Below are 23,606 nucleotides of genomic sequence, written 5' to 3'. Positions count from 1 at the left end.
TTTGGCGTTGCTAAAGAGCATGCAGCAAGCCTCGGAAATGGCAACCCATTTGCTTCACCAATGCGACTCATCGGTACTCTCCGTGCCCACAGTTCATCATACTCCAAGCTCCAGCTGACCGAGGTCACGCAATTCAGCACACGGTAATTGACCAAACTTCACTTCAAGTCTTCAACTCTAATAACCGATCCAGGACGCCGATCACACGCACTATATATAAAAGACGTCGATCAATGCAAACCCATGCAAGGATCGTAGTACAACAAGCAGCAATCACACACTCACCTCCGGCATGTCGCTGCTCCTGCTGCCACTGCTCTTGTTCTCACTACTGCTGCTGGTGTCACCTCAAGGGACACTAGCCGCCGACCACCAGCCGCCGCCGAAGCCGATACTGACCCGTATGTTCAAGGATCCCTCAACCTCCCTCTACACGATCCCCATCAAGGACGGCGGCGCGCCACTGGTCCTCGACCTCGCCGGCGCGCTGATCTGGTCCACTTGCGCGCCCGGGCACCGCACCATCCCGTGCAACTGCGGCCTGTGCAGGGTCGCCAGCAGGAGCCCCACCGCCACGGCCGGCTGCGCGTACACGTCGAGCGGCGGCGAGCCCAGCTCCTCCACGGGGACGAGGCACTGCACCTGCACCGCGTACCCGTGCAACCCGGCCACCGGCCAGTGCGGCCGCGGCGACGTCACCGCCGTGCCGCTCTCGGCGAACGCCACGGACGGCAAGAACCCGCTGTTCCTGGTGTCCTTCCCCGCGATCGGCGCCTGCGCGCCCGACGCGCTCCTGGCGGCGCTCCCCTCGGCGGCCGCCGGCGTCGCGGGGCTGTCGAGGCTGCCCCTGTCGCTGCCGTCGCAGGTCGCGTCCGCGCTTAGGGTCGCGAGGCAGTTCGCCCTGTGCCTCCCCACCAGCGGCGGCAGGAGCGGCGCCGACATCTTCGGCGGCGGCCCGTTCCAGCTCCTGGCGGCGCCGCCCGTCGACGTCGCCGACGGATTCTTCCTTGACGACCCGCACCCGCTCCGCTTCCTCAAGAGCCCCAGTAACGGCGCCTACTACGTCGGCATCACCGGCATTCACGTCAACAACGAGCGCGTGCCCTTGCCGCCGGGGGTCTTCGACCTCCACGCCGGCAGCGGCACGGGCGGCGTCATGCTCAGCACGGCGACGCCCTACACCACGCTGCGCCCCGACATCTACCGCCCGCTGCTCGAGGCCTTCGACGCGGCGACCAGCGGCGTCCCGCGCGCGCCGCCGGTGAGGCCGTTCGAGATGTGCTACCAGGTGTCCGCGCTCAGCTCGACCCGGCTCGGCTTCGGCGTGGCCAACATCGAGCTGCTGCTGGACGGGGGCGGGAGCTGGCTGCTGGCGGGTAACGCCTCGCTGGTGCAGGTGAACGACAAGACCGTGTGCTTCGCGTTCCTTGAGATGGGCCCCGCGACGACGGTGGTTCCCGGCTCGCCGGCGGTCATCTTTGGCGGGTTCCAGATGGAGGACCACCTGCTGATGTTCGACCTGGAGGAGGAGGCGTTTGGCTTCCGCGGGCCGCTCCCTGGAATCCGCACCAACTGCGGCAACTTCGACTTCAGCATGGGCACTTCTTAGGACGGTGAGCAGAGTACATTTTGTTACCGTAATTTAGCACCTCCACCAACCAAAATAAATTAGCAGCTTGTGCTTACGTGAAAAAAGTCAATAGGTGAAAAACAGCAGCCGAGTAGAATTTTACAAGGAAACATAGTTAACCTAATTTTACTAGAAAAATTACTAAGAAATGCTTTTTTACCGGAAAAGTGAATGAAACAACTGATTGGGGAAAATTATTGTCGAAAAATCTTTATTGAAAAAAAAGCCAGAAAGTGTTGACAAAATTTTATGGTTAATTTTGGCAAATAAAAATGGTTGATGGTGCTCCTCGTGGTATTATGTCCCACGCTGGGCCGAATTTTATTTGCAGCCTCGGCCTGGTAGCATTTCATTTGCGTGCACAGGCCCTCAGCTGGCCCACACAAAGCCCACGAAGATGATGCCGCTGATGGGATAAGCATGTCTTCTCCCCCACCACGGCCCGTCACATATTACCATGGCCAGAACTTTTTGACGACCGATCCGAGAGAAAAGAAAAAAAAAAGAAAGCGAAATGACTAAAGACGCCCTCTTTCCCTTCTGGATCAAATAATTGCAGCAGTTGTCATCACTAGCACCGGCGCTGATGCTGCTTGCTGGGAGCGAAAAGGCCACAGCAATGGATGGAACAGCGAACTGATTGGCGAAGCAAAAGTCAGTGGAGAACGATCGAGCCGCCCTCGTTCTCGTTGCTTGTTGTCGGTCGGCACGTACGACGACGGACAAGGCGGCCGGTCGAGCGCGGAGGTGGAGAGCGTTTCGAAATCCGGCCTGGAGCCTTGGCTTCATGGCTTTGGCACGGCTTGGTTGGAAGGAAGGAAGAGTGGCCGCGTCGGTTGGCTTTGGACGTCGAAAGCTCAACCGCCGCAGAAGAAACCTGAGCCGGGGGCGAGTCGTAGTGCTTGCCTTCCAAGGAAATGCAGTTCCCACACGTACACATTATATGGAGTCGTTGCATATTTCTTTAGGAAAACAATTTGAGTGGAAAGTATGGGTTTTTAAAAATACACATTACAATCTAAAGTTTGCAAACATTGTGCAACGTTTTCAAATGCGAGATATCACATGAGCACAATGGATGCAGGGCACATGTCCAAAGAAACGAACTAGCCCGTGCATTGCATAACAGCTGTCTTCAGCTACTCCACTAAACAAATTTGTTAGAACTACGTGCAAATAAAGGTGAAGCAATATATACCTAGTATAGTGCACTATCTTTTGAGCAAAGACATGTTTTAGAACTCATACAATGATGCGACTTTAAATCATGAGCCCATGTGTCATTAGACCATTGAATTAGAGAAAGATTTCTCCTTTGTATAAATGTTTCTTTTTCTTTCTGGCCGTGTTAGACCTTAGAAAGGTAGTCCAAGCAATAGGCGCGTCGTGAGACCATGTATCATTGGCAGCCAAAACTTCTGCTATCGAAGCTCACCATATACGCACATTTGTACAGAGACAATTAGTAGCTGAAAAATGACAAAACTAATCATGATATATTAGCTTAGCCTGCTGCAACTTGCATGCGGTTAATTAGAAACATTCGTTTCTTCCGAGCAACATCCCCAGTCCAAAGCCACAGCTAATAACCTGCCTCCGCCGCCGCCGCCGCCGTCGATGGCGATTAAGGTGCGGCCGCACATGCTCCTGGTCACTCCCCTAAACTTGTTTATGGCAGTAATGGCGAGACTAGCGGTGCCAGTACCGTTCGGATCGTCTGGTACTTTTCCTATTGACTGGACAGACGATGATGGCAGCCATGTGGAGATCCTCGGGCCATGTCTCCGCTCCTCTCCCCCTGCTCGTACGAGACGGACCTGCTGGGGGGATATGCAGCGGGAGCCACAGCATCAGCGCTGACAGCGACGCGCCTCCCAACCAACTGGGGCGCTCCACGTGGCACCGCCCCGCCGTACACCGTTTTGACGATCCACTCCACCCCGCGCGCCCGCGATGCGCGCGCCGTGTGGTGTGTGACTCTAGCGGCGACCCTCCGCTACAAAATTCAAGCCGAGTCACCGGGACTGACCAACGTTTCGCTTGCGCTCGAGACGGACACGTCACTGCCGACACGGCAGTGAATGCGGCGGGACCACGTGGCAGCCTCTCGCTTCAGAAATGCACGCCGCCGTGTCGAACGGACGCTACCACTTTGCGCTCAAGGGCCCGACGTATCGGCAAGTTTACAAGCGAGGACCACATTGGATCTGAGGGAATGAAAAGGTGAAGGGTGCGTACTGTGTAGGGACCCATCTGCAAAAACGGGCAGAGGTCTGCCGGCTGGAGCCCGCACCGATAAAAGGCGGCCCCACCACCCCCCTGGGAAACCTCGCCAGCCTTTGCTCCGCGTCCCCCGAGGCTTGCGGCTTCCAACCCAAACCCCTCGCTCCATTCCCCCTCGTCAAATTCGCCGCGGACGCGAGAGGGGCGAGACCGCGAGAGAGAGCGACGACGAAGTGGCCTCCCCATCCGTGCCGTCCTCCCGTAGTATTCACTCCAACTCCTCCCCTGCCGCTATTCGTATTGGGAGGCCGGTCCTTGTCGCGAGCGACGCCGAGGCTTCGGGACGGGGATTGATTGATTGATAGCACAGACCCGCCGGACTCGGTGCACGCCGGCGAATTGCTTGTGTGCTGCTGCTGGTGGTGTATTGTCTGCGAAACCTGCGGCGGCGGCGGCGATGGGGCAGGACCTCGTCGAGATCCACCCGCGCGAGCTCCAGTTCACCTGTAAGTCCCTCCAGCCTCTTCCCTGCTCGGCCGTCCTGATCTGCCACGGCCGGCGAACTGCAGGAGTGGATAGATGATGCTGGCGACGCGTTTGTTTGCCGTGCTGTGCTACCTCGCTTGTCCGCTTCGATTCGATGTTTCGTTAGGCGTAGCTCGCCTTCTGCGTATGGCGTGCGAAGGTTTCGAGCGCTTTCGGCTGATTGGAGGTTAATTTTAATTTGTTGGTTTCCTGTTCTTTGAATTGATCGCAGAGTAGCTCTCCTATGAACTATTACCGCTACGTTTGGGGATCGGGTTGGGAACTTTTTCGGATGTATTCGGTGGAGTAGTAGCGAAGTTAAACCCCTTGTGAATTTAGGCAGCATCGGTTTCGTGAAACTTTTAATTTTCCTCTGCTTGCTTTTCTCAGTTATAACGGTTTCATGAACTTTGGACCACCACCTTGCAGAATTTTCTCTCACTAGATTAGAGGATCCAGTCGAAGCAGCAAGCATAGCCTTTTCTTTTTCCTCCCTTTTTGCTTTTCAGTAATGCGTGACAATGTAGAGCTCGGAACTTTTTTTCTAGTCTACTTTAGTTGGTTGCTTCCATTCTGTTCGTTTGGTTCGAAACAGATAGATTTTGTGATGCGAGTGGTTGTAAAGTCCGGTGGCTGGTGGTGGTGGGGTGTGTGTCAGCGTGGGAGTTTGGCAGGGTGGGAGGGAGGATATGCTTGGCAGTTGGTTCGTGTTCGGTTTATTAACATGAAAGTTAACTAATGGCTCACACCTTTCCCAGTACTAATTGTGTTGAGAGAGAAGGAACATGATGAGAGGAAAAGGTGTTAAGGATTATGAACATGATAGATTAATTGGCAGCCTTAAACTGCAAATGTGTTACAGTGCACTCGGGCTGGACCTGGATTGAGTATAATTATAGCTGTAAATAATTTTGTCTCAAAAAGGTTGCACTATTGAGTATAGTTATTAGCTGGGCCTGTAGTGAAATGTTATGGCACTCATCTTCCTAAAAGAAAGTGTAATTGAGTTTCCCCATCACTATTTTTGCTCTGGTTTCTGTGAATATGGGCAATGCATTTGTCAAATATGTGCATTATCAAATGGACTCTGTGATTCTCACAGGAGGAGCCAATTGTCTCTCACAGTCTCACATATGCCTACCCATGTTAAAATCTTAAAATAGTTCAGCTGGTTAATTGCAGAGTGGTTATTGGAACTGAACTAGTATTCTTTTTCTTTTACACTTCTGCATTCATACATCTTTGTTATGATGATGCTTTTTAAATGTTTTAGTTTGTATTCTCTGTGCCTTAAATGTGCCATTCCATTTCAAACATATAACTCTGCATGCATTCTTCTTCAATTTTTTTAATCTTGTTCTTTGTGGTTTTCAGTTGAGGTGAAGAAACAAAGTTCATGCACTGTCCATCTAGTCAACAAGTCCAATGAATATGTTGCTTTCAAGGTTTGTCAGCAAATTGACTAACATCTCAATTATTTCCTATTTTCTACTCAAGTCTTTCTCCAATTGTACTAATGGGTTGATTCTGTGATGTCTAAACTTTAAATATTCTGTTCTTAACCACGAATTTCTCCATTATTTACTAGAGCATTTAGCAGAGTAGATATTTGGAATGACCACCTTAAATGTCTATCAAGCATCTTGGGAAGTAAAAACTGTAAATCTCTAATCATCTAGTTAGTTTCTGATGATACTAGAGCTATAACTAGATGTTTCTTTGCCTGGGCTTTGCGTATTCGGCTCTTATTTTTATGCTATATGGGATGATCACATTGAATGCATTTTGAGCATAGAAAACTACAATATCTGATCTTGTTTTTCTTTTTCTTGAATTGGCTAGGTTAAAACAACATCTCCAAAAAGGTATTGTGTTCGACCAAATACTGGAGTTATCCTTCCTAGGAAAACATGTGAATTTACAGGTATGCATCTATGTCCACTTTTTTTTGATAATAATGGTTTTGTCTATGGGAGGTTCATAGAACCATCTTGAGAGTACTCATATCATATGAATCTACATCTAAGAATTATGCTTACTTGAGGGTTAGAAGTTAAAAGGGAGATACATGATAGGCATCTTGATTCTGTTACGATGCTTCAATATCACAGATGTTAGTTTAGGAAGTCCATTTTGGTTTGTAAACATATGTCATTTTGGAGGCAACATTTTGAGAGATGGAAGCACAACTAGTATTCGCAAGTAAAGAAATAAAAAGTAATTCAGTAACATCCTCCTGGTTCAGTGTGCATGAAGCTAAAGCGATAAGTATTTAGACCGGAGGTAGTAACTATCTAGATTTTAAATCATTTCCAAATTGAACAGTTTGACTCTTGTATGATGCTCATTATAAGTGGATTTGTTGCCCATTAAATAAATACGTGTGCTCAGTGGCGGACGCAGGATTTTAAAATTGGGTGTACATTACCCTGCCAAAGATCGACCATAGTCTCTCTGTGGACAGCCGATCGGACCACCCTCTACCGTAGCTCAATTGTGCTGCCCTCCGCTAGAGCTTGACCACACCGCCCCCCTTGTGCTCTCCACCCGTCACTTGACTTCGACCCGGCCACCCCTGTGCTTGCGCAGACGAGACGAAAGCGGCATCTAGGGAGGCAAGGCAATGCCGATCATAGTCATCCGTGCTAGCGTTGTGAACTGTGAAATCTTATCCGTCTCATTTCTTTCTATCTCTCCTACTCCCTCCGTCCCAAATTACTATTCGTTTTGGCTTTTCTAGATGCACAACTTTTGCTATGCACCTAGATATATATTATGTTTAGATACGTAGCAAAAATTATGTACTTAGAAAACCCAAATGAATAGTAATTTGGGACGGAGGGAGTACTAAACAAAGAACTGGGATCGTCACATCCTATGAAGGACCAACCCATCCAAAAAATAGGATGGTGTTACATCTTGTACTCAAATCAAACACATGCTTAGCTTTTTTTTCCTTTGGTAAAACTCATTGTCAAGATCTTAAATACTTAAACAATTCAGAGGAAAAAAATGAACAGGGAGTGAGGGTGGGGTTCGTAGGTGCGCCAGGAAAACCAATGATGCAACAACAGCTTTGTACGGCCAGCACAAAGTAGTCTAGCTCAACACAGAGGGAGGTTAGAATGCTTTGGAGCTTTTGATCAGGTTATTTCTCTTGTTTGAGCTGAAGTATATACAATTGGACCCAAATACCAATATACATATGTGTATATGTATGCTAAGTATATTTTTTGGTACAAATTATTGGGTGTACATATGTACACCCATGTCCATTAGCTGGGTCCGCCCCTGCGTGTGCTTGCTAATTGGTACAGGGCAATATTCATGGAACTTTTCTGTCTTTTATTTTTTACCTTGTCAGATTCTTCTTATGTTAGCTACATTATTATTTCCTCTTATATTATTTGCACCTGCTTTTTACTTAAATGTAGTTACCATGCAAGCACTCCGAACTGCTCCACCAGACATGCAATTAAAAGACAAGTTTTTGGTGCAGACCACAGTTGTTCCTTATGGTACATCTGATGAGGACCTTGTTCCTGCCTTTGTAAGCACATAGCTGTAACCCTTAATTGCATAGTGTTCTTTTCATGTTACTTGTTCTAACTGAAAATCTCACTTACCCTTTTCCTATTAGTTCTCCAAAGAAGCTGGCAGGTACATCGAGGAAAGCAAATTGAGAGTTGTCCTCGTTAGTGCATCCCATTCTCTTGAAGAGGAACCAATTAATGGAGTTCATGGCACTGAGCCAGCTTTTGAAGTTCCTGTACTGAAAGAGATGCCAAATATAGAGAAAGAAGTGCTGCCACCTGCTACAAAAGAAGTCCCTCCTCCTCTGGAACAAACTCCAGCAATTGCCACTGAAATACCTTCACCTGTCAAAGAGACTCCAGGCCTGAGAGAAATTCCTGTGCCACTGAAGGAAGCACCAGCTGCATTCACAGAATCTCCTTCCACTCGAAATGACTCCTCTGCTATTGCAATTGAACATCCCTCTAATGTTACAATTGAACATGCCCCTGCTATTAAGATTGAATCCCCTCCTCCTTTGAAACAAAGCATTGCAGTTTTTAAGGAATCTCCTCCACTGGAGGAAACTCCTCCTAAAGAAGCTGTTATGCTAAATGACAGAGGACTTTTCAATGTGCAGAATCATCAATTATCTCATGTAAGCTTCCATTATCTAGTGCACCACATGCCCATTTTCCTAAGTTTAGCTTAATCTAGGAGAAAGATCAGTAGGCCTGTCAAACATGTTTTTTTGATACAATGTAGTGCTAGTCACAAGCCAGCTTTTAGCTCAACAGTCACGTAGGCCCCAAGTAGAACCCATCTTAATACCGGCTATATTTTGGTGAAAAGCAACATGTTGTTTCTACCAAAACTGTTTAAATATCCTAGTTATGAAATACAGAGCTAATTAAAAAACGGGATTGTGCTAACTTCAGTACTTATTTTGGCCAGAGAAAACTGAATTAGACAAGTGTGTGAGTATGCATCTTCAGATCCTCCATAGTACAGTTTTTATTTATTTCTTTCACAGCCTTCAAGTCAACATATATAAATCTTTTGTGGCTATGGCTCTTATTGGATTTTCATATTTAACCTACCCTAATTGCGGGACAAAAGGCTCCTTATTCTTGTTGTATAGTCAATTTGTTGACTTTCTCCTTGTACATATGTACCAGGTAACAGAAGATGTTCAGAATCTGAAGTCAAAGCTCAACAATCTTGAATCAAAATTGGAAGAGGTAAGCTGAACACCATGGGATATTTTGGATCACTTGAACAAGTTTTGGGATTAGATTTTCAATAAACAGTGAAGATACTCTATTATGTTTCTGTTTTGTAGGCTGAAAAGATGATAATAAGGCTAAGAGAAGAGAGCAGAAGTACCACCCAGGAGCGGGATAAGTTACAGCAAGAAATGGTATGTCTTGAACTTCATCAATATATAGATATCTGGAAAATAGAGAAGACCTGTATAGACTTGCTTAAAGGAAAGCGCATTCAAGTACATGGTTTTCAACTTGATCATAAAGAAGCAGCATGAAAAAGCTAAAATGCCTTTCAGCAACAATCCCCCTCCCCATCCTGTTGCTGTTTGGCCTGAAATTTCTAGGTGCAACATATTTGTAGTCATAATGAATGAAAGGGGCTGCATTTTCCTGGCCAGATCTGCACATCAATGCATCATGCCATTAACTGGTTCAGGTAGATTCTTCATGCCATGTTTTCTGCTCTAGGAATTTATCTGCTGCAGGAGCTATCCATCCAGGATTCCATATGCCAAAATGGTCCCCAGATATCATCTGACAACCAATATTGCAGTTATTTCCCTATGTATGTTTGGATCCTGAGGGTTGATCAATACTCACCAGATATCTTTTCTGTGTCTGGAAATTAGCCGTGGTACATCACAAAGCAGAATAGGCGCCATTAACTGCCCAATGTGGAATCTGTTCTTTTTTTTTGTTGAAATATACTACCATTTGTGATTGCTGATATATATTCTTTTTTTTCTGAGGTAGACAGCATCGACATCAAATGAAATTGGTCTTTTGCTGTCGTTGAAATTGCTTTGATTTTTCAGTTGGCTTTAGTTATTCGACGTCTATTGTTTCTAATATTATGCATGCATTGGCCAGGTATTTCTAAGAAAGAAGGGAGCCCCCAGGAGTCAAGTGGGTTTCCCCTTGCTGTTTGTGGTGTACGTGGCGCTTCTTGGTACCTCACTCGGTTACCTGCTGCGACTATGAGTTGCGTGTTCAGCAGCTGGGATGCTTTGATGTGTCAGGAGAGTTGGAAGGGCAGTTGCACTCCAAAATCTTGGAGAGGAGCATTTGTTAGCATTATTAGTGCAGATGGTTTTGCATATAACAGCGGTGCCAAACTAAACTACCAGTTGCCTGTATGTATAGTACAGTTTTTTTTTGCAATGTATAGAACTCAACCCAACAAAAAGATGCCTGCTGCCTTGTAGACTAACCTGGGATTATTCCATTTGCCCAAGTTTTCCTCTTTTTTTTTTTTACAGTTTGCTGGATTCGGCTCTCCTGAATGGTTACAATTACAATCTCGTGTTATTTACCATTTGGTTCGTGCCAGTTTGTGAATCAGGTTGTCTTTTGACCCGACATGTACATCTTGGCTTATGGAGGCACAAAACAATGTCACAGAAAACCCAGAGTCACGATCTCAGGGATCGTGTCAAGATACTTATAACAAGTACTAGACAACCAGACTGGACCAGGTTTTTCATCAGTATTTATTGATTGTTAGTAGGAGCATACAAAGCACGTGCATAGAGAACTGGGAACGGAAATCTGTTCATCCAGATAGGGATCTGCACTGCAGAGGATGAGCAGGGTACAACACTACAGCAAGCTACTCTATTTCACATGGTGGAATGGAGGACCTGGCCAGGACGGCCTCAGAAGGGCGGCGGCGGCCCGCCGGGGCCGGGGTGGCCGAGGAACGGCGCGCAGCAGTCCTGGAGCAGGCAGCAGCAGCAGAGAACGTAGAAGCTGCACAGGAATCAACAGCACAAGAGGCTCACGTCAAGAGCCGTCACAGTGAAAATTTCCTGGCTAACACCGCACAGAAGGAAACTAAAAGGAACCGTGCTGTGTATGTACTAGGAGACGAACTCATTAGGCAACTGAATTCGACAACTTTGTTTGCAGATGCAACGATGAGAAAGCCATTAGTTGGTTCAACTCACCAAGATCCCAGAAAGCCTCCGAAGTCAGGTCCCCAGAAACCAGGTCCACCGGGCGGCGGGCCCCAGCCCGCAGGGCCTCCTCCAGGTGGCCCCCACCCAGGTCCTCCCGGTCCACGAGGACCCATCTCGACGAGCGGAAGCTGCCTAACCACAGCTGCCCAAGAACTCGGCCTAAGCACAAACTTTTGCAGTGAGTATGCGGTTGAATGTATGAACTGATACAATGCTAGCTAAGGATTTATATGCCGGCGATCAGGAATGGCAGTTGTGCATGCGCCTGCCGTTCAATGGCTTCCCATGCAGCACGCCTGCAACTTGCCCATCCTCTGGTCTCTGCCTCAACCACTGTTCTTTGATTATTCATTTCATTCATTTGTAGCAACTTTATTTCCTAATGCATGGTATTGTGATCTAGAAAAACAAGGTATTTTGGTTCTTGTCAACACAATCAACATTTGTACTGGGGGAAATATAATTAGCACCTGAAATAGTTCCCTCTTGGATCAGCAAGGGTCAACAACCTAGAGGCCAGCCAACCCAATGAGCTAAGATCAGGGGCGGACCCAGTTTAGGACATGGGTGTACACATGTACACCCGATAATTACTTGAAAAAAAATCGAAGGTTTGAAGAATACATGGTCAGATCCAAATATAAATAGCATAAAGCAGGGTTTTGGGGTTCGATTTCGCACGGCAGGAAGGGAAGGGAATAGGTGGGCGTACCTGTCAGATGTTCGTCCCAACGAATTCAGCCGGTCAGAGTCAAGTCGGGGCAGGTAAAAGAACGGTGGATTCGTGATTACAGTAGCTTTCTATTAAAATTAAATATAATAGTGAGTTCAGTGTCCTACACCAAACTGATATAAAATTTTAGACCCTCTTTAACACTCTTGGAGATACTTTTCCACCGACTCCATCTAAAGTCCTACCAAACAACAGCAGGGCAAACGGCTCAAGCGAAGAAGCTCTCCCGCTAAGAGGAGCCATCACGCCGAGGTGGAGCCAAAAAAGTAGCTCCCAGCATGCACAGGGACTAACTAACTGCCTCTCGAATTCACAGATATCGCGACCAAAATGCCACTCACCAAGCTGAAGCGAGGCGACGAGGGAGCGGCGCGCCGGGACCGGAGCAGATGTGGGTGGCGAGGGAGTGGTGCTCTGGAGCCGGAGCGAGGCGGTGAGGGAGCGGCATCCCGAGCTCAGAGCGGGTCAGCAAAGGAGTGCGGCCCTGCCGCGGGGGAGCGGGATGCCGAGCTCGAAGCATGGCGGCGGATCGGCGAGGGATTGCTGCCACGGTTAAGCAGATGAGGACAATAACGGAAAAGAATGGAGCCTCAAAAGGGAAAATTTGTGGTGGAAAAAGAAAAACACAAAAAGTATCATACGTAAATAGAAACAAGTAACAAAAGGTTATATAATATATTCATCAATCTATTTACTAATCTTTTTATTACATATGAAATTGCATTATAGATTAAGAAAAAAAAATTAAAACTCATTTGTACAAAAAAGTCAAATATGCAAGCGCATATGACATTTAACATCTTATATTTATAAGCGGAAAATAGGAGAAGCCATTCTGCCTAATGTTTTTCAAAATGACTTGGGCTCCACTAGAGAGCTGTTCTAACAGAGTAGCCATACCTAGAGCTGTTTTAGCCACGGTTAGAACCTTACCAAACTAACTCTTAGTGTCTTCCAGCAAATACATATTTTTTTAGTAGCTCACGGCTAGACTTACAAGCCATGTTAATAAAACAAGAAAAAAAATCTACCTCAGCTCGTATTGTTAGCAGCTCAAGTCACTAAATTTCTAGAACTTTTCGAGCCACGCTAAGGAAAGCACAAAACAGAACACAAAATTAAAGCAATTTGTAATTAGAAAATGTATTAAATTTCTAGAACTTTTTAAAAGGAACTACGAGGATCAATACACACACGAACTCAAGGAACCGTAAGACCTAGAAATTCTCAAAATTCAAAATTATTGAACCTAAAAATCAAATTATGCATGTGTAATTTTAGTGCCACGGGAGGGTCTCTTGCAGCATGCATGCTTGACGCTGTCCACTACTAGGCCGTTCTTTCTTAAGCTAACCACCAATACACTACACACGGAGTACTTGAAGCTACGTACGTACGTAGATGGACCCGGGCTACCAGCCAACAACCCCCCCCCCTCAGCCCAGGTCCTAGATCCGCCCCTAGCAAGGTTGTACACAGAGAATGTGTATATAAGAGAGCTCGTCGAGTAAAGTTGTGGTTGTGGAGCCATAATGCACGCATCAACAGCAACGATGGCATCAAGACCCTAAAGGTGCACACATCAACAACAACGATGGCATCAAGACCCTAAAAGTAATCGATGACCACAGTCTTAACCGATTTGGGGTTTTAAGAAATTAGCCAATTTTTCTTGGTATAGGATTTTTCCATTTTTCTGGAAACATGTCCTATTGTTTCGTGTCACCGGTATCCAATTTTTCTTTCATCCAATTTTGAGAGGCGATAGATTTCATCACCACGTGAGGGTGTAGGAAGCGGCGTATGACTCCAAATGTAACGTTATTTATCTTTCCATGTTCCATCATGGAGCCGGGCAGCTGGGTACTCTAATATTGTCATTCATCAACACTGCAACACGTGCAAATGGATGTACATGAAGGAAGGAGGCCATGCCAGGCTCGGATATGATGGGCCACAACATCACATACATTCACACCATCAATGAGCACAAAAGTAAAGTTTGTGTTGCTGTAAGCGAGTCTCCATAACACCATAAGTATATACCTTATCGGTTCCTTTGTAGGTGCCTATGTGAATAACACCATTGATCATGCAGCTATTGGACGATCTTAGTACCTTGATCTGCAAAGATGGAGACTGCCTACACATGTACCAATACCTAAGAGAAGCAATCATAGAAATTAAACTTCATTAAAAATGATTTGCCCATGTACCATCTAAAGTTATAGAATATTTCAGCATATATAAACATCATTTATTCCAATGGAAATTATAAATGGTAATCCTTCCTTATTTGATAAAAATATTTAGATTTTTTTACATAACATGTCGGTTGTCACCTCGCAAAGAATACTTCTAGAATATTTTTTAAATTAAATAGATATATAATTCTTCAAAGATAATATAGAAATCATGTAAAGCTTATTACTTGTAAAGATGCTTCTAGATAACAAAATTTATAAAGAAAATATAATGATATTTCTATATAAAAAAATGGAATTGTATATGTTCAAAATAAATATGATCATATGGGAGCAATAGCCATACTTTGTATTTTGGTTAGCACAATTATATTATGATCGATTATTAATTTTTGGAGAACTATTTAGATATGTCATGACTTGTAACCCAAATGAGATGGCTCAACAAAACCAATGAACTTGTGCTCTCAAAGCATATAAATCATGTGTGCTCCTGTACATTTGTTAGTTTCTTAGTGAACAGTTAGTCAATATTTATTTTTATTTTAAAATAAAGATATTTCGCTTGTAAAAACACATAGTAAACTATATATATTTAGGAATAAAATATGAATATTTTAAGTATACTCGTTTGTAAAATTCCACTTCCGCCACTGGCTAATTAAGATAGTCCGCAGGCACATGGGTTTGTTAAAAACAGTTCTCTATATGAAGCAAATTTTACAGCAATGATGGCCCACAATTAGGCAACTAGCACACTTGTCACAATCACAACCTCTTGAACAAAGACTTTTGTTTTTTTTTGTTGAGGGAAAAGCTGTTGTTTGTTAATGGTTTCACTAAATTTGTCAAATCATGCATGTATGCATGCATTTTCCCACGAGACTTGTCCATCCATGCATGCACGTGGCATATAACACCCTAATCTCCTAGGACTTCTCCTTGCCTCAAATCCTAGACCCCATATTAGTTCCTCTTTCTCTCATTGCATTTTGCATCTTCGACGTTCTCTCCTCTCCATTTCCTCCTGTGAGCCACCATGGGCTGCGGTGGCTCCAAAGAAGCTGTGGTCAAAGGCAATTCCGGCAGCAGCAGATGCAACCGCTTCCGGAAGAAATCCAGCGTCGTCGCCGACGCCACCCAGCCGTCCCGTGTACCTCCACCATCTGATAATGGCTCTGCCGTAGCTCCGAAGGCCAATGACAAGGTGATCACTGATACAAAGGACAACGCAACCGCATCGACGCAGAAGGCCATTGAGGAGGAGAAAGAGGAGGGGATCAAGAACAAGGCTGATCAGGTTGTCAAGGACAGCAAAGAAGCGTTCGTTGTGAAGGAGGGCAATGCGCCATCAACAGTGAATGCAATTCCAGAGAACAAAGAGGATGAAATCAAAAAGGATGAAGCAATTATCAAGGACGCTAAAGAAGTGATCACCATTGGGAAGGACAAAGAAGCATCGACTGAGAAGGCCACCAAGGATAAGGAACAGGAGGACAAGAAAGATGAGGTTCTCAAGGATAAAATGGTTGCCAATCAGAAGGCTGACGTGGCATCAACCGAGAATGTCATCGCCGAGGAGGAAGAAGATATCAAGAATGAGGACACCGTCGAGTTATCGATGGAGGGAGCCGTCGAGGACAAGAAAAACGAGGGTGACTACAAAGAGATGGGAACTATGGAGGATGATGGGGCTACACTGACTGAGAATGATGCATCGTCCGAGGATGATGTCGAGGAGAGCAAGGAGGATGACAGTGTCACCTTCCCAGTTGCAATGGTGACCGAGGGGGATGGCAGTGTTACCTTCAGAGTACCGTATGATGCCGTGACCAAGGACAATGACAGTGTTACCTTCGCAACTGCCCCGGCGAACAAGACCAGCAACACGGTTGCCATGGTGACTGAGGAGGATGGAAGTGTGACCTTTGCAGTACCAGTTGCCCCTGTGACCAAGGATGACGACATTGTTACCTTCGCTGATGCCCCAGCAACAAAGGACAATGGCATAGTTGCCATGGCGACCGAGGAGGATGGCAGTGTCACCTTTGCAAAACCGGTAGCCCCCGTGACCAAGGATGGTCGCAGTGTTACCTTTACGGCTGCCCCTGCGACCAAGGACGATGGCAGTGTTATCTTGGCAGCTGCCCCGACAAGCGAAGACAATGACATTGTCACCTTAACGGCTGCCCCGGTTGCCAAGGAGGAGGACGTGGCAGAGCAACCTGAGCCTTCTGACAATGAAGAGGTGAAAAATGAGTCAGAGCTCCCAGAGCCTACTGTTTTTGAGGATGAGTCCATGACCGAAGTTGATAGCACAATGGAAGGGGAGGTGGGGGTGGCAGAGCAATCTAAACCTTCTGAAGATAATGAGGTAAAAGATGATGCAGAGCTCCCAGATCCTACTGTTGTTGAGCAGGTGGTGACCGAAGTTGTCGAGGCATTGAAAGTGGAGGACGGGAGGGTAGACAACGTTGGGGAGATCAAGATCGAGCAGGATGAGGAGAGTGTCTCCAAAGAGCTAGAGGAGGCGAATTCTAGTGCAGTTTTGAGAGATGAGGATGGTAAGCTGAATTCTTGATTGCTAATTTTGCTATACGCTAACAGTAATTTCTTCTATTATGGTCATGATGTCAACAAGTGATCAGGGCCCAAGTAATCATGTATTTGCAGCTATCCTTAACTTCTAATCATTTTGTTTCTTGACGCCATCATTCCCTACATGGAAGCATGTCTATAGTTCTGCTCTAGTGCATCATCATGTACTGACACAAAATTTCATTCGTCCCATGTGCAGGGGAATCAGATGGGAAACAAACCATTGATTCCAAGGAGACCATAACCACTGAGGAAAAGGCAGAGGAGTTGGCTGTCCCAGAGAAGGATGATGATGATGAAAAGGCTCCTGCTCCAAGTGCATTGGCTTTGAACTGAAAATGATGTACCATGGCAGATGACATGTATGCATCATTGATTGTTCAATGTGCTCTGTTCCTTTTAGTCACAGGAATTTGTGCATGCATATGTGTTCTTACTTCTTACTGCTGCATACTTACAGAACTGATAACGTGACTGTCATTCCGTGTAAATTGTAATACAGCATTAACATATTTGTAAGTACCATTTTAGTAGCAGTTATACTGACCATGAGATTTCAATTTAGTTGGTAAATAGTTGTTGATGAGTTTGTTGCATTAGCCAATTCAAGGACACAGAACAGTACATTAAGTCAGCATGTTCTGTTCTAGTACAGGTTGTCTTTTCATTATTCAAAAATTTAAAATGTAAATGGTACTGGCAAAATGATGCATCAAGAGTTGGGTAGCCACTGCAGAACAAATTCCCGAGATTATACTCATTTGCAAAGGACAAAAATATATCAGTGCTAAAGTTTTTGACAAACAATATCATAGAGGATCAATTTTATTTACCTCTATCAGAACAAGCTTTTCAGGAATTTCAAAGTCTACAAGTACTGATACAAGGGATACAAGTGCATGAAGGAAACAAGGATTCGTGGCAGTCCATTTGGGGTTCCAACAACTATTCATCAAAGAAGTTCTACAACTTCTCATACATACATGTCAGGCCACCAGAACCTTTTTTATGAATATGGAAATCGCGGTGCAGCAACAAGCTTAAAGTATTCTCTTAGCTTCTTCTCATGGATATGTTGAATACAAGGAATCTTCTCAGGAGGAAAAACCTAAAGATAAATGACAACAACTGCAATTGCATCCTCTGTAGACTTAACACTGAAGAAACAGCGTTTCATCTATTCTTTGGCTGTGAGTTTAGCATCTCCTGCTGGCAAGCTATTGGATTACAGTGGAAATCATCTCTTCCCTTCTTTAGCATGATGAGTGGAAATCATCTCTTCCCTTCTTTAGCATGATGATAGAAACCCAGCAAAACAATCAACAGCTTCTTTTCATGGAGGTGTTCATCATTGCTGCCTGGAACATTTGGAAACAAAGAAACAACCTTATCTTTGAAAATAAGCAGCCAAGCCTCTCTTCTTGGAAGCATCAACTTGTAGAAGATGCTACTCTGCAGGCTCACAGATTCAAGAGCGATAAAAGAGCTCCTTTTCTAGCTTGGATAGACTCCTTACGCTAACTAACTCATTTGCTCTTTTTTTTTTCCTTAGATGTCATTTTTTCCCTGCTTCTTGTAGATCTGTTCTAACCTCTTTTCTTTCTTTCTGTACAGTTTTTTTTAACACTATTTTAATATATTTAACACAGTAGGGGCCTCCCCTACTGTATTTACCTAAAAAAAAGAGTTGGGTAGCCATTTTTAAAAGTCATTATGCACATGAGGAAGGGTACTTAATTGCAGTTAGCATTGTATATGATATGATACGGTGGGAACAACCGAACAAGTGTCTCTTAATTAAAGTACTAATGATGTACATACCAGAATTCAAGTTGATGTTGACGGTCCACATATAATTGCTACATATAGATCTGACTGTGTCCTGTGAATGAAGCAAAATTTTAGAAAAACATACCACAGGCCACAACTCCATAGCTATACTGGAAAAAAAAAACAGCAACTTATTGAAGACAACCTGGTTTTTCAGCAGTATCAGCACATGCTACCTATCCAAATTAATACTTGATAATGACAGTACAGATCAGAAAAATATGAATTTGACCAGGATATACTGAAAGGAAGACCAGGAAGTTGATGCCAGTTAAGTTATAGAACATTCCTACTGATGTGCCTGTAGCTAACTTTATCCTAGTCGGGTGGTGGTGGTGCTAGTTGGTGCGGAATTGATTGGTTGAGTGAGTCGCCTTTGTCTTATCTCCAACCAAAAGGACCAAAGAAAAAAATAATTGCAACATGGAAAATGGATAGTGATGCCTCAACAACTAAGACCCACAGGCATAAAACAAAAGCCTGAAAGCAAAGAAGGTTCATATCAGACATACCACCGACTAGAAAGACTGACCTGTATCCAGAGTCGTTGCCATAAGAAATTCCACAAGCCAAGAAAGAAGCCTTTAACCAAGTCCCTCCTCTCCTTCATCATCATCCTACCAAGAACTCATCTCCTCCTCCCCCTCTAACAGTTAACATGGGCAAGCTGTGTTGCAGCCAGGAAGATGATGAGCCAGCGTTCAACCTGCTGGGGCTGCTCGTCACCATCGTCCTTGCCTTGCTGCTGCTGATGATGTGCACACCTCCCCGGCGCAGGCGCTGCATCGCCGTCTACCCTTGCTGCTAAGATGGGGAGACACCTTCAAGCCTCCTCAAGGCAGTGATGATCATCTTCTGAGATGTGCATAGGAGATGAGCAGCACAAAGCAAGGCAATGGTTCCCTGATGTTAAGTTCAGTTAAGTTCAAATTCATATGAAATAAATTATGCTGAGTTGTAAATCATTCTACAGTTATCAATGTGGATGCTGAAAAAGGTCGATCTGTAACCTGATCTGCAAGTTATCGAGAAATTGACTACTGAAATTTGTTGATTTGGTATTTGAGTCACCATCTGCACGTTTTTTCCCCAGTTTTTGGTCAAATCAAAAGGATGAGGAGCAAATTCCATCATCTCTTAAGAAAACTTTCTGGGCAACATCTGCAGCCTAGGATTCATTTAAAAAAAATTGAAGGGAAGGAGTGTGTGTAGTTCATTCCAGTTCATGAATTGCATGATCAGTCTGCACGAAACTTTATACTAGTATAATTGGACAATATCAGATTAAAGAATTACATCTGTGTCGCTTTGTGGTGATGAACAGAATATCTATTATAGGAATCAGGGAGAGAGCGATTGAAGCATGTAACAGCTGTAAAGTACTAGGTCAAACTCATAAGCAAGCAGTCATGGCAATAAACATCGGATTACCTCTGCCGTCGCCGCCGCAGAAGAGGCAAGTCTCCGCCTACCGCGCCAGTCGCGCGAGCAAGCAAAGGGGGAACCGCCGGAGGGGAGAGAGGGCCAAGATGGATCCGGCCGCGAAGCCTCACTCCGTTCTAGTCGCCATACCCCCTGCTCGTGATCGTCCTATCCACAGCAGCGCACACGGTCCCTTTCTCCCTCCTCGTCGACCTTGTACTCTTTTTTGAGGGGGTTGGCCACCTTGAAATCCATGGTGAGAGACGAGTAGGAGCGGGGTGCGGCGGCAGAAACCCGTCTGAGAAGGTGGGAGGTAGAGACGGAGGAGGAGCGGGAGTCTATTCGCCGCGACGAGGCTGCCGTCGCCGTCGCCGTCGCCGGACGAGAAGGGAGGAGCATCAGCCATGGCCCATGGGAGAAGAGGATGCGGAGGGACTATTTCGAAAACTGGTATACCCATTCAGGGAGTTTTATATGAAACCCGGATCGCGACTATATATTAATCGCGACCCAGTTCAGGGAGTCTTACGTAAAATATCGGACCGCGATTAATAGTCGCGATCCAAATGAGGGGTGATTTTGTAAAAATTGTTGACTGCAGTCACCGGAGACGAGCGAGCTCTGTCCGCGACCGCCATGGCGGCTCCGGACCTCGGAATGGCTTCTCCCACACCACAAACCCGCCTCAGCGTGCCCACCGCGTCCGTCAACCCAGGAACCAGATGAGAAGCTTCCACGCCGCGAGGTCCGGGCGTGCGTGTTGGCGATCGGAGAGGGCGGACCGTGCGAATGGGACGGCGACTCCGGCCGTCTGCGCCACGGAGGTGAGGGTTCTGGATGCCTAAGGGGCCCGCACCATGAATCATGAATCAGATGCACCCGGGCGCCGTTACTGGACTTGAGGTTAGAAGAGAACCCCTGCAGTACGGATGAGTTCTCGGTGGGATGGGGATGAAGACGACGATGGAGTCAACTTCACCTGCCAACAAGTCATTTTTTTGCTGACTTGCGACCATTCTGTTCGCAGCTTGCAGGTGTTTGCTGCTAACGTGACACTGCAAAAATATTGATCTCTAACCTGAGCTCAAAGGTATGAAGAAATTGGCTATACATACTGAAATTTGTTGATCAAATACCGGAGTCAACTTGTGCAAGTATTACTATCTCGTCGAAAGAATTCTGAATGTTTTGTTTCCCCTGGTAGAGTCAGAAAAGAGAACCGAAGGTGCATGTTCTTCCATCATGCCTTGGATGATTTTTCCAAGTTAACTTCAGAATTGGTGAAGTTTACCAGCTCAGCATCCGTCTGAGCAATCGGTATGTGCCATCGAAGGCGCCAGGTGTTCCTTGTTACGTGCCAGCCTTCCCAGTGAGTGCAATTTCCTTGTTACGTGCTAGCTGCACCTCCTGATCCGTCCAAGCAAAAACAACTGACTCTGTCCATGCGTAGCTGCATGCGCTTTGTGTGCTTGTCTGAACAGCTCGCTCGTTAACCTTTGCCGCGTTAAGAAGCTACGTCGAGCTCATGCATAACCACCTCAACAAACTGATGGATCGATGCATCGCATGCCTACTCCCTAGCTCCAAAGGAAGCTCGATCGATCTAGCTGCGATGTCCCCGGCACGTACGAGAAACGGAATCTGTTTGGTGAAACAGGGCGCCGATCGTGACTAGTGCCCAGCTCGTTCGTTCTTGCCATCCATTTCTTCATCTGCTTCCTCCTGACATCTCTTCTCACTCGTCGGAGTTGTCATTTCTTTCTGGGGATGGATTGCGACCCGCTTCGTTCCCGATCCAAATCCAGATAAGCTTCAGGGGGGGTATCCGCGTCATTTCACACCAACCCAACGTTCTTGCTCAGTTGCTCTGCCTCTATATAAGATCACCACTAATCACCATTTCGTGCTCTCGCTTCTTGGCTCCCTTAATAATTTATCAGTCCTATAATTTATTTATTTTCCGCCTTCTTCTTGACTTAGTACTCCGCTCCGCTCGCTCTTCTTTCCCGACTGTTCCCGAGCCTCGCAAGTCAGAAATCGGATTGCTTGCCAGAATAAGATTCCGCGCAAGTTCGGATTGACCAATCGGGGATACTCCGGTCTTCTCCCCCGATTCCCTTGCGGCCCGCGATCGCGCGCGACGGGATTTCGTCCTGGGTTTCAGCCGATTCGGGCCTCCGGTACGGAGCTATTTCGCCCAATCTGCCATGATTAGCTGACTTCGTGAGCAATCCCTCGTGATTTTGAATGCGTTTGGATTCTCTCTGTGTTTATTTTCAGGGCATGGAGCGCCGCGGGTTGCTCAGGGCGGCTCTTTTGCTCTGTTTACTTGCTGTTTGCTCCGGGAGAGGTAATACATTAGCCCCCTTTTTCTGTTTCTTGGTTCCACAGTGTTCTGCTTGACCTATGCCCGCTTGCTATTGAGGTGCTCACTCATTGCACTTATTTTGGTCTGGTTTGCTACGAGGATGGGAGTATTTGTGAAACAAAGAAACAATCTGCAAACAGATGGGATATACTTAGAGCGTCAAATTTTTCAGAAGTCAACGGATGATGAACTGAGAAGCTGTTTATATTTCTAAGCAAAATAGTATACCACTTAGATTGCAAATTATAGTGCTATGAAGAAACATGCTCTGCCCATGTCTTTACAATAACCCATTTTAGTTAGTAGTATAAAATTACCTTGCTTCTTCATTTTAATTGTGGAAGTTGAAAATGTTGGAGGCGTGTCTTGTTGGTATGGTTTTGTAGCCTGGTCATATTCAGGTTGTCTTGAACAAGCAATGCCAATATTTTCTGTATATTAGTAAATTATTAGTTTGCATACAGATTTGATTCAGAGGTGTCGCATATTTCCACTTAACTTTTGAAGAAATTTTCTGTGTGATTATATTTTCCATGATACATACTATTAGTTTTATTAGCTGGTTTGTCTCCATGTATTCATCATGTTCCATATTACTCTTCAGTACTTTGTAAATGAATCTTGATGATGATGCTTTACTAAACAGAACTTACGAGTAAACATAATCCCTCCACTACCATATACAACTCCACTCTTGCCAAGATACTTGTGGAGTATGCTGCAGCAGTAAGCTCATTTACCTTTTTTTCCCTTAGTTTTTCCTCAATGCTCAACTAATTCCTTCCACTATTTATGCAAAATTCATACAGAAATATACCACTATTAGTTAGGTTTATTTATGCTTTCTTTACCATGTTTTGTAGTTAACCCTTGTGATATTTTGCAGATCTATACTGCTGATTTGACACAATTGTTTACTTGGACATGTGCTAGATGCGGTGACTTGATCAAGGTAAGCCTTCGCTACCACTCACGTGTGTTCTGAGTTTTGCTGTTCCAATTCATGTAATTTTGGAGATTGATGATGAAATCTTATTGGATGACCCAGGGGTTCGAGATGATAGAGATTGTTGTAGATGTTGAGAACTGCTTGGAGGTTCTTCCTTACCTTCTTTATTCAGATCTTTATCTCCCTGTCTTATAGTATACTGATCATGTTTTAATGAATAAGCAGGCATATGTTGGTTATGCTAGTGATATCAATGCTACCATTGTTGTGTTTAGAGGAACTCAAGAGAACAGGTACATAGCATATATCTTGCTTTGCTTAGTTCTTAGGAAAATGCTATTCTCGTTTTCACGTCATCGGTCTCCAGATGGAGATGCTGTTATCT

At 45.4% G+C, this 23,606-nt stretch overlaps 4 protein-coding genes and 1 long non-coding RNA gene across 5 annotated transcripts in view; 4 read left to right on the top strand and 1 right to left on the bottom strand.

Annotated features, from left to right (window-relative positions):
* Window positions 1–292: 292 nt before the first annotated feature.
* Window positions 293–1,609, top strand: LOC101762890 (basic 7S globulin 2). Its single transcript, XM_004972278.1, has one exon. It carries the CDS (start codon window positions 293–295, stop codon window positions 1,607–1,609), a length of 1,317 nt encoding a protein of 438 aa, XP_004972335.1.
* Window positions 1,610–3,973: 2,364 nt separating this feature from the next.
* On the top strand, window positions 3,974–10,471 carry LOC101780024 (vesicle-associated protein 1-1). The gene is made up of 8 exons (XM_004971142.4): window positions 3,974–4,359; window positions 5,753–5,823; window positions 6,221–6,302; window positions 7,813–7,928; window positions 8,019–8,549; window positions 9,070–9,132; window positions 9,234–9,311; window positions 10,030–10,471. The coding sequence occupies exons 1-8, from the start codon at window positions 4,311–4,313 to the stop codon at window positions 10,138–10,140; spliced, it is 1,101 nt and encodes a 366-aa protein (XP_004971199.1). The 5' UTR covers window positions 3,974–4,310; the 3' UTR covers window positions 10,141–10,471.
* A 4,622-nt stretch (window positions 10,472–15,093) lies between these two features.
* LOC111257365 (ATP-dependent RNA helicase DBP4-like) lies at window positions 15,094–16,988 on the top strand. Its single transcript, XM_022826752.1, has 2 exons — window positions 15,094–16,618; window positions 16,852–16,988. The coding sequence occupies exons 1-2, from the start codon at window positions 15,094–15,096 to the stop codon at window positions 16,986–16,988; spliced, it is 1,662 nt and encodes a 553-aa protein (XP_022682487.1).
* Window positions 16,989–17,433: 445 nt separating this feature from the next.
* Window positions 17,434–20,161, bottom strand: LOC111257226. Its single transcript, XR_002677631.1, has 2 exons — window positions 19,015–20,161; window positions 17,434–18,534 (listed from the first exon to the last, which is right to left on the bottom strand). It is a non-coding gene; the product is annotated as an uncharacterized LOC111257226 (long non-coding RNA).
* Window positions 20,162–21,244: 1,083 nt separating this feature from the next.
* LOC101762071 (probable feruloyl esterase A) overlaps window positions 21,245–23,606 on the top strand; it is a gene marked incomplete in the record, with an annotated part of 7,972 nt that continues 5,610 nt past the window's right edge. The window contains 6 exon segments of the mRNA XM_012846470.3: window positions 21,245–22,084; window positions 22,185–22,254; window positions 22,919–22,998; window positions 23,159–23,224; window positions 23,321–23,368; window positions 23,447–23,514. Coding sequence (XP_012701924.1) covers window positions 22,188–22,254; window positions 22,919–22,998; window positions 23,159–23,224; window positions 23,321–23,368; window positions 23,447–23,514 — 329 coding nt within the window.

The sequence above is a fragment of the Setaria italica genome, chromosome V, assembly GCF_000263155.2.
Source record: "Setaria italica strain Yugu1 chromosome V, Setaria_italica_v2.0, whole genome shotgun sequence".
NCBI lineage: Eukaryota > Viridiplantae > Streptophyta > Magnoliopsida > Poales > Poaceae > Setaria > Setaria italica.
This window is presented reverse-complemented; position numbering and strand designations above follow the sequence as displayed.